At 47.2% G+C, this 11,085-nt stretch overlaps 1 protein-coding gene across 1 annotated transcript in view; it reads right to left on the reverse strand.

The window, feature by feature from the left end:
* The window catches only part of ILDR2 (immunoglobulin-like domain containing receptor 2), a 34,993-nt gene continuing 23,908 nt past the window's right edge, over positions 1-11,085 (reverse strand). Inside the window, exons 6-11 of the mRNA XM_009082412.1 lie at positions 10,975-11,085; positions 10,064-10,240; positions 4,805-4,918; positions 2,481-2,691; positions 870-1,557; positions 1-36 (exon numbers count right to left, since the gene is read on the reverse strand). The exon at positions 10,975-11,085 is cut by the window's right edge and continues 21 nt beyond it. Of these exons, the coding sequence (XP_009080660.1) occupies positions 1-36; positions 870-1,557; positions 2,481-2,691; positions 4,805-4,918; positions 10,064-10,240; positions 10,975-11,085 (1,337 nt within the window). The remainder of the gene's footprint in view (positions 37-869; positions 1,558-2,480; positions 2,692-4,804; positions 4,919-10,063; positions 10,241-10,974) is intronic.

The following is an 11,085-nucleotide window of genomic DNA, read 5'->3' on the forward strand; positions in this document are numbered from 1 at the left end:
TCAAACCACAAGTGACATCCTCGTTGGGAAATCATTCTGAGAGGAAAGAGAGAATATTAATGTCAACAGGAAAGCCCCCATGGAACAGACAAAGAGACACACATAGCTTCGACAGAGACACAACCAAACAGCAACAGCTTTGTCCCCTCACAACCCATTTTTCTCTCACACATGCCACTTAAGCTCAGGCCTAACAGCCAAGCTGCTCTAGCAACAAGGTCTCCCTCATGGAGCAGACTTCAGCCAGCACCCCTTCCTCAACCACCATTAAGTCATCAGTCCTCACTAGCTTGGACTGTAGCAGGATGTTTTGTACTTGCTGGTAGTTTGGGTGAGGAATGCCTTTGGCATGAATGGCCCCTACACAAGCCCATGAGCATGCACCCACAGGAGTCTCTCATCTCATCCCTTTCAGAAAGATGTCTCTTATACCGTACCTCACTACCAGCCCTGTCCCAGCCTGAAGAACAAGAGCCTCTTAACCCCTCCTTAACAGGGATCAATGCCAAAGCAATGACCTGTAATTTTTGTAAGCCCTGGTTGACTTCCCTACCATAACCCTCCTAAACTCTAGATAAACTCCCACCACCTTGGATCACCAGGCCACAGATGCCAAACACATCCCTTACCTCCCCAGTCCCAAGCACATCTGGCTGTCCCCTTCATCATGAATTTCTGTGCAGGAGCTATTTCCCTTTCTGGCCTACTACACCCACGGTGACTTCCCCCTTCCCATGCCAAGCCACACTCAGACTCCAAGCTCTACCCTCCTGGAAAACCCCCTTGCCCATGAACTCTGGTTAGTAACCCCTGCCTGGTGGGCTCTCCGCTCAGCCTATTTGGACCAGGACCACCAGACATGGCCTCACTGTTTTCTTGGGCTCCTTTTTCCTCTTCTTGTCAGAGGCATTGAGGTAGGCCTGTTCCCTGGCCCTGTATGAAGGGCCTCGGCTTAGCTCCCTCTCACTGTATGGGGGCAGGCTGTCCTCCTCCTCGTCCTGTTCAGGTGACGGTGGCTGCTGCGGCTGCTGCTGCGACTTCTCAGCTTTGTAGGTGGAGGGTGGTGACCAGGCATAGTATGTTCCCCCTCCTCTCTGGCTGGGCTGCGAGCTCAGCTTTGAGGGGGTTGCACAATGGTCACCATTCTCATCATAGCTCCGGGATTTCCTCTCCAAGACGCTGCTGAGGTAGGAGTGATCATATTTCTGGCTCCCTCCGGGTGTCCGGCTCACCAGCCTGGGAAGATGTTTCTCCTCATGGGCCCGTCTGCGGGGTGGGGTGTACGACCAGCCCCGATCCGAGTCCGTCAGCGGCTCTCGGTTCCCCCTGCTACGCTTGGTGTAGTACTCCTCCAAGGAGCTGTCCTGGTGGGGCAGCCCTCCGGCACGGCCACCGTGCGACTCCGACCGCTCAAAACGCCGAGTTTCCTGGCTGTCTGCTCGCCGGGGCCGTTGGCTGTAGGACTCTGCAAAGGCTGCCAGCTCATCCATGGAGACAGCTGGCACGCCCACAGAGAAACTCTTACGGGACAGCATCTCGGACTTGGATCTCTGCTGGCTGCAGGAAGGAAGAGGGAGAGTTAGAGGGCAGGATTCAGCTGCACTCAGCCCCTCGGCTGCCTGCACAGACAATAGAGGGAAACAGGCACTCCTGGGGGCATTAATTGTCTGAACTGTTTTCATCATCTTCCGTTGGAAGAGATGTATCACATCCTTGACACCCCTGCTTCTCTTTGCTCACTTTAAAGGCAGCTTAGTGCAGAGAGCCTGGGCTCTGCATGTCGAATGTTACCCAAGGTTAACCCCAGAGTGCAGCTCTCTTGTCCACCAGTATGCAGGGCTGGACTTGCTTCTCCTTGGCTCCAAAGCTTGTAGGTGTATGCCAACAACCCAACAACCTAGCTATAGAAGTTCACAGCAGAGCAGTGCGGAAGAAGTGAACTGGCACAACAGGCCAGTACGGAATAAAAGAAATCCCTGCCACTGCTTTGGGAGACTGGGCTGCTGGTATGTGAGGGAAAAGATATGCTATCTTTCTTCTAATCACTAGAGTGCCAGTCCTTTAGGCCTGGAGTACAAGTCCTGCTGCACCAAAGCACCAGGGTGTAACTCCTAAATAAGCATACCAGCACTGGGAAGTGCTGGAGGAATCAGGTGTAAATCTCAAGAGAGAGATTTGGACCTGCACCTTCCCACTGTGGCTTGGTTCCCTATTGATCTCACTTATACCTCCCACTGGGAGCGGGGCTGGTACCTAGCTTTACCCAGCTGGGGAGACTTCAGCAGGCTTGTGGGAATCAGATTAATTCCAACCTCACCTAGTGACATGTCCAGATTTCAGATTTCTCTCTAACCCCTCCATTTCCTGCTAAGCAGACCCAGAGCAGCAGGAAATGGAGAAGTGCTACCAGTCCATCTGTCCCTTCTCCTTTCTTTACTACTCTGCCAGATATAGCTGCCTCCCAGCATAGTACTCCTCACCTGTGCCAGTAACTGTCCCTCTCATCTCTGTAATCAGAGACAGCCTGTGATCTTGACGTGCTGCCCCCGCCGATGACTCCTGCCCAGTACTCAGCATCTCCATCCAGGTCCCCCGCGGGAGGGAGAGGCTTCCTCCGCGCCTGGCGGTAGGGCTGACGGAAGTTCAAGTCCTCCTCGTGCAAGGAGCTGAGTTCAGAGACAGTGTTGTTATCTGCAGGGGAGGGTTGCAGGAAAGTAGTGAGATGGGCATCACCTGATAGCACGTGTGACAGGTGAGGAGAGAACAGGCTGTGGTGAGCCCAGCTGCAGCTTTTTCAAAGCAAAGCTGAGCTGCCCTTCATTAGAGAACAATCAAAATGGAGTTCAAGACCCTTCTCCAAACCCTTGTCAGATCCTACCCTACACTCCTGGGGCTCAGTTTGGACACAGAGCTGCTGTTAGACCTAAAGATATACTGAACCTGTAGCTGGCGGTCAGGTGGGATAGTCTAAGTGTATCAGAAATGGCACGGGATGCCTGTGTTCCAGGTAACTGAGTTCAGCCTTCATGCAGAAATTCCTCTGAACCCTGCTGAGTAACAAACATGAGCTCTCTGCCCTTGAGAGGTGGGCAACGAGCTTGGTGGGACATCATCACAGCACAGCAATCGTGCCACTTCCCTCTTTCCTGCTGTGAGACAGGATTTGGCCTGACTTGCCCAGCTAAAACAAAAGCAACCCCCTCAAAAAAAGATTCAGAAAAAAAATGAGAGCCTGTCTGAATCACTGTCAGTCTCTACCCCATCAAGCACACTGACATCTGGAGGCCTGACATACCAATCTGCAGAGGTCTTTTTATAGTAAATCTTGTGGGTGGAGAAGACAGTGTGCTCAGCAATGACTGTTTTAGAAGTATATATAATTTGTTCGTTATGCCTAATCTGTACAGAGCTTTGATGTAGTGTCATTCCCTAAAGCCCTTACCTTCACTGATTTGCAGAATCCCACATGTCTGGTTAAATGAGCCTCTACCAGTGCCTAACATGGGTAGCTCTACATGCTGCCCAGAGGAACCGAGCCCCCACTATCCTTCACACACAACAGCCACAGGATAAAGAGCAGCATTGCAAGCCCTCCTCACACACCTTGTCCTGCCACTGCACCTCTGCATCTGTATCTCTGTGGAAAGTTCCTCGCTTGGGTTTGTATTCTGACACTAAGTGCAGCCTCTGCCCTTACAAATAAAGCTTGCAAGAGGCTATGGGAAGACAGTGAGGAGTTCCACACAGAACCTCAGTTCTGAGTTTGCATCGTGTCCCTGTTCACCACCCTCCTCCCCTTCACCTGCACTTGTTGGCCTGCCAAGCTGTCAGTACCGAGGCATGGACCTGCCCTTACAAGCTTGCAAGAGGCTATGGGAAGACAGTGAGGAGTTCCACACAGAACCTCAGTTCTGAGTTTGCATCGTGTCCCTGTTCACCACCCTCCTCCCCTTCACCTGCACTTGTTGGCCTGCCAAGCTGTCAGTACCGAGGCATGGACCACCTCTGATCTTATGCTGACCAGTGTCACAAAATCTGATGATCCTCTCGTTTCTCAAAACTTTCTTGTACTATGGGAAGACAGTGAGGAGTTCCACACAGAACCTCAGTTCTGAGTTTGCATCGTGTCCCTGTTCACCACCCTCCTCCCCTTCACCTGCACTTGTTGGCCTGCCAAGCTGTCAGTACCGAGGCATGGACCACCTCTGATCTTATGCTGACCAGTGTCACAAAATCTGATGATCCTCTCGTTTCTCAAAACTTTCTTGTAGTCCCTGCTACTTTTTCTGCAGGGCAACAGCCACTCCAAACAAACTTTCTGCATCCTTCAAACCACACTGTGGTCGCTGCAGCCCACAAAACATGCTTTCAATAAAATTTCCCCCCTCCTATTTAGGGAATTTACAGACATCACACTGTAAGACATACAGAAATTGTGAAAACAGTATCCCACCTATTATCACACCCTAGGCTGTAGAAGGTATGAGCAGGGATTTAGCTTTTCAGCTGCTGATGATCCAAAAGTTTAATTATCTGAGTGGACAATTTTTGTGAACTTTTCAGTATCCCTCAGATTGCTCTAAGTAATGATGATTAGATAAGCACCAGATCTTTAAAATTGGAACATACCTGTAGATACCTAAAATCTACACTTTATCTGCCCCAATTACCATATCCTGGACATCATATCCTAGAGGCTGACCCCGAGGCAAAGTCAGTGAACTTTTAACTACGGACTTGCAGTCTTTTGCAGTCTTTTTCACATCAATAAAAAGAAAAAAATCAAACCATGCTTGCTTCTCACATCGTTCTCGCATCCTCCTAGCTGGGTCAAACTGGGCCAGTTCTTTCTCCACATAGTACAGCACCTTCATGGAGTCCCTATCCTTGTCAGTCTGGATCCTGTACCCTTTGCGCACTGCTAAGGAGAACAAAAACAGCATTAGAGGAAAACACATTTAAGAACGAGGAGACCTTCCTACAACATTGCCTCTGTAGTTGAGCTCACGTCTGCAGGCAGGTAGGCTGCGTCAAAACAGAGTGAGTCAGTCGTGGCTCCAGAAGAAATTAAGTCTATAATGTGGGATGTGAAGTTGTAAGCAATTGCATCATTTTTAAAAGTTTGCAGTAACAGCAAAAATGGTTTGGAAATGCCCGATTTGTACAACCAAATGCATCAAGTGGTGTCATTGCTGCAGAGTGATTCCACCTCCCACAGATGATGGCAGACAGAAAAGCAGAATTCATTTCCCCTTCCTCAGCACTACAGAAAGGATTCATTATGCTATGGGAGAAGCAGACTCAGATCAGGCTTCCTCTGTGCAGCGGGGGCTGTAAGCTCCCAGTCTGCAGGAGAAGCAGGTGGCTGAACACCTGGGAGCTGCCACTCTGCAGGACCACTCCACCCTCCATTCCTGTGAATTCTGCTCCACAGGTTGAAGAGCATGTGGCAGAAAAAGCTCCAGAGAATAGAGAAGAAAACACAAAGTCCCACAGAGCACATCACACTGCTTTGATCCAATGATGAGACCAATCACATCACTGGTAGCTGTGGAACTGCCTGCTCTGGCATTCTTTACATGCTTTACTTTACAGAAAAGGTATGTCTTACACATACATTAAGTGCTTGACTACTGGGATTACCCTATTTACAGGGGAAGTCTGGACAGATTTTTTGGCTTTTCCACATTCCTGTGTGTAGAAAAGAAGCACTTAGACATCTGGAGAGACAGCAGCTCTAACTCTGGCTCCATGCATGCTTTACCTGCTAACCACAGCTACAAACAGCCTGACAACCTCAAGGCAGGTGTATAGTCAGCAAGCAGAGAACTCTACCTGTCAGGACTTTGACAAAAATAAGGCTTTTATAGCAGATTATTTTAGAAAGGTCTCAGCCTGGGGCTATTTCAAGATTGACAGAAACTCAGGTCTAAGTACAAAAGAGGACTAACCCTCAAATTCAGGCTCATTAGAGAGCTGTTGTAAGGACAATTCACTTAGCACTACAAAATGGAACCTGTCTGCCTTGCATGGGGTTAAATATGTTCCCTTGTGTGACTACTGCAGTGGTGCATGAGTGCTCCTCGTGTGGAACAATTTAAATACTTTGACAGTGGTTTTTGAGCCAACCTGTTCTTCCTGGTTTAGCCCTCACCACAATGCATCAAGCTACTAACATATGGTTTCGGTAGTACGTTGCATAGTGTGCGCTGTGTGGGCTAAGCAAGGACTTGGCAGAGGTATTCTTAGGCACCTTCTGTCCGAAACTGCTGTGTGTGTGTGTGTCTGTGCACTATGAAATAACCAGGCTCTGCTTCAGAAACAGCTGTGCCATAGCAATGGGCTGAATGGTTGTTGTCAGAATCCCACAAACTGCTTCAGGAGCAAAGTGATTTACTGTGGGTTTTGACTGTGCACATGTAAGATAAGTGACTACACCTTGAAACATTACCTTGTTTGTCTGCACTTGGGAGAAGTATGAGATGTTAAAACATACTATGGGTGTATCAGGGTCCTGCTTTCAATGTGCCTCCAGACAGCTTAGCTTACAGCAGTCTGGAGTTCTGCCGTGTCTTTTTATCCCCAAAAATGTGCACACAATGGCTGCAAATGCACAGAGTGATTTACAGAACACAAGGAACCCTGCTCTGCCTTCCAAAATGTAAGCACAGCATGTCTCCTCAAGTGAGGTAGCTGCTGTAAGAGGGGCTGGACTGACTGGCCTCAGAAGCAATGGCTCCTGCTGCACTCTGCAAGCAGCAAGGCGAGTTCTCCACCTCACCATCGTGGTTGACCTCTGTCTGGTACCTTGCAGGAAAAAGGCCTCACACTATTCTTTCTTCTAATGTATTTGCTAGGAGCTCAGCTAAGCTGCCACCTCATTTATACACAGGCCAGCAAACAACCATCAGCTGGAAATGACTCTGACCCACTAATAACCTTTGGGGAGCTTGAACAGGCAGCTTCCAGACTCTGTCTCCCCAGAGCCACTACTCATGCTGAGGTTGTGCCAAATATCTATTTAGGCACCTGGAACTGATGGAGAATTAGCTAAGCTTCATGCTAGCTTCATGCTCGACTTGCTATTGCAGCTGTGTATCAAAAGGCAAATTAATTTCTTGGTTAATTCTGTAAGCATCTAGAAATTAATTCTGGATTTAAATCTGCAAAGATGACTGTGAACAGCTCATAAAAAGTATTTGCCGTTACAGATGAAGCATCTCTCTGTTTATTTATTAAAAACTTCTCATAAAGATATTAAATGTTCAATTTATTAAATCTCTTCATTATTCCTTCATCTGAGCACCAACGAGATTATTGTTTCCCCCTCACACTCTTCATCTACAAATTGGCATAATCCTTTAATCAGGTCTGAATATTTTTAGGCCCATCTTAATTTTAAGGAAATAAAGATGCAGAGACATTAACCACTTGTCCAGAACCATCCACTGAAGTCAAAGGGAATAGAACATTCTTCCCTGTTGGACCAATTTTCTTCTCCTCAACGGTTCACAAATTTCTAATGTTTGTGTTTAACTAGACACTATTTTTATTCTTCTGTGGGTGGAACCAAATCAGCCAAAACTGTAAGCTGCTTCCCTCCCCAGAAAGGACAGCACTACTATTTTTTTCAGACAAGTGTGGTTAGGAAGTAAATGATGCCTCATCCTTATACACTTTCCAGGTTAAAGGTCTGGGGTTGAGCTCTAGGACCAAAACCTTCCCTGTGTGCCTGGTTTGAAGAATCTACGCAAGAGTCTCCAGGTAACCACTGCATTTAAAATAGAGCATGAATTCCAACTCATGTGTTGCAAACTCTCTTCTAAATAAGAAAGCTAAATATTTTGGGGTTTTTTTGCCCAGTTCAGCCCCTAAGTTTAGGATGGAGTTCCTAAGCTTCATCAGAGCTTTGCCACATGTTTTTTAAGTTACCCTACACAAAATTTCTAAATATCCTCATGGCTGAGTTGGCTCACTAGATCCCCTCACAGGGGTCATTACAGGCACAAAAACAACCTAGGGCAGAGGCTGTCATTTTTAGCCTGGGAGTCAGAATTACAAATCCTTCAGTCTCTGTCCTCCAGCACTTTGGATCCCATTTTTTAAAATGGACTTGACAGAAAGGTTTAAGTCTCAAAGATACCAAGTTTTAGATCTGACCTACACTATCCATGTCAGGGGCGCAGAGACCATAATTACCGCTCCTTCTGAGAAAAGGCCTTTATTCCAAACTCAACCATTACCTGTTTTGTTTAGCTTGCTGTCTAGCCAACCAGCAAATTAGTAGCTTGGAAGAGCCACACAGTGTTTTATCTTCTACAGCCTGTCATTAGGGGATATTCTGGCACTTTGGAGGACCTTAAGAAAAAAGGAACAGCTTCCTTAGCTCCAGTTCAAGGAACACCTTGAACAAGAAATGCATGATCCAGACTAAGGGTTTGCAAAAAAAGATTAATGAAATATAATTTTAGAAAAGCTTAAGAACCTCTGTTCTTTTGCCACAAAGGTTGAAACTCTATGACTGTGTTTTTATTTGCAAGATGTAGTATTTCCTGTCAACTCCTGAGGTGAAGTAGAGTCCAGGCACCTGATTTGGATTATATAATAAATGCATCTTTCTGTGTAACAATCATGGGAAGTTATAGCTTTCTATTTGGTTACCAAACACATCCACAGTTTTTCATTCTGCACTTGTGCTCGGCTAGTAACAGCAGAGACAAGACTGGGGCTGTGATCTGACTCTTAAAAAATCCCTGGAGTTCCCACAGCAAACACCATGCTCTACATGCAGTGACATTTTTCACAGGAGAAAAAAAAACTAAGCACTGGAGTGTCATTCATCATTTTCTGACATAGGTTTTTGAATTGGATACGTCCTGCTTTGGATCAGTGATTGATTTATTTCCTATTTCAAAATGCTCCATTCCAGAACTGTTTTGATTTCAGTGGCAAAAAAAACCCCCATGATTGCTGAAGGAGAATACTTCCTGTAATCCCAGAAAGGTTAATATACTGACTGGGGCACCCCATGATTGCTGAAGGAGAATACTTTCTGTAATTCCAGAAAGGTTAATATACTGACTGGGGCAGGATGGGAAGAATGCGTAGGGTTGTTCCAACAGCTTGATTAATTGATTATGCTACTTAATCTTGTCTTTTCAGAAGTGTCTTATCAACACATTGTCATGAGCAAATTTAACAATTGATAATTAGTGTGGTGCTTTGAATTCCGACATGTGGCTGGATCAATGGTGACTCCACATTGGTGCAAGTCATTTCTGCTGCAGCACGTTTGAATTTAGACAGCCTCTTTGATCCTGAAATGCTAGCATGTGGCTTAACAGCTATCCTCTTCTGCCTTGATGGCAGCTTCCTTTGCGGCAACAGAAGTGACCCTCACCAAGGTAGAGTCGTCATACTGACACTCTACGTCTGACACTGATCCACAACTCCTTTCTAGTTAGAAGCCTTTTATCACTTCACATTTCACAAATGCAAAGGCTGAACAAAACAGTGACCTACTGACTGCTGTAACATAGGCGAGCGGGTCCAGCCCCAAATGCACTTGGGCAGAAATAGCAAGAGAGTAGGTCCATTTGCCCAAAATGCCATGGGACAGTAGAACATGCTGCAGCAAATCTGCTGCCAGAGAGCAAGCAATGCCCTATAGAGGGTAGGAAGAACATTTTACAAAGAAAAAGCAGCTCACAAGGCAACAGCTCTAAGGAGAAAATAGTCACTGCCTCTGCTCCCCTGAAATCATCTTTGCCCGTTTGTCCTCTGCAAGTGAAAGTTTGCAGCAGTGATGAGAGCAGTCCTGTACACCAACCTGGCTTCCCATTCCCTGCTGACCCAAATAGGCACCCACAAACTGACACTGTCCTGATGGCGTTAGAAAAGTTGGACCATGTGGCCAGGTGGGATCCCAGTAAGGGAGACAGGATTAAAAAACAGTTTCTCAGTGTTCCTTCTGTTCACACCACTTGACCAGTGAAAATCACTCCCTTTCCCAGCCCTACTCCCAGTAAGAGTACTGAATGTCGTGCCTGGCACTGTAAATTACCATTTTGGCTTGCTCCGCTGGCTTCACTTGGGGCTAAGGGAGGGGGGTGTGACTTATCCATCATCACAGCAGGAGATGGGACTCCAGCTACAGGAACACTGGGGATGTAGTATGGACCTGGCATGGTAGGGACTGCAGGAGGGTACCCAGCTTTTGCTGCTTTGCCTGCTATGTACACTGAAAAAGAAAAGAACAGCAGTCAACATCACACCAGCCCCCCACAGCACGTGGCTGAAACCTGCACATCACCAACATTGCTGACAACCCTGCAAGAGACAACTTGACTAATGAATTAACAAGGACCAATCTGAATTCCTCCAAGCATCAAAGGGTACTGAAGGGAGTTTGAAAAATGCACATGGCAGGTTAGAATGAGCACTGAAAGATGACCAGAAAGACATTCAAGGTGTTACAGCCATCACTATCACTGCCATAATTTAGTGGCAGTTCAGCTTTAAAAACAACTGATGACTCAAGCAGCAGGGATGAGGCTCATGAAACTTGACAGATCTGACTGAGTCTGACCAGGAACCTTGCTGGGTTGCAAGGGTTTTGCACTGTTGTGCGGGGCAGCAGCTTTGCACTGCCAGGAAGAAACCTCCCAGGATGCTCTTAGTTCTGACCCGCAGCATTCACTGACACAACAACTTTGGAATGGGAGCATGACACTTTGGAGAAGCAGACACAGCTGCCAAGGCAGGGAGGGCCCAGGGAATTACATTTGTAATTAACTTTGAGCACTCAACCATTGAGTAATAGGTCAGATGCTTCACTCCCTAAGAACTAGTTCCCTATTCAAGCAAAGTGCTCAGGGCAAAGAAAACAGTATTAGCAGATTCTCCTCCTCCTGTTCTGACAGGGAGCAGTAATATGGCAGAAGATTTGCACCAGGCTTGGATAGGGTCACTCACGCGCCCGAGGACAGCAGCAGGATTCAGGACAGCAGGGGCAGCGGACGTAGCAGCAGCAGCTGTGTGGGCAGCACTGGCACCAGCAGATCCCCACCAGGAGGAAGAACAGGA

Source organism: Acanthisitta chloris, unplaced genomic scaffold (genome assembly GCF_000695815.1).
Source record: "Acanthisitta chloris isolate BGI_N310 unplaced genomic scaffold, ASM69581v1 scaffold7059, whole genome shotgun sequence".
In the NCBI taxonomy this organism is placed as follows: Eukaryota; Metazoa; Chordata; class Aves; order Passeriformes; family Acanthisittidae; genus Acanthisitta; species Acanthisitta chloris.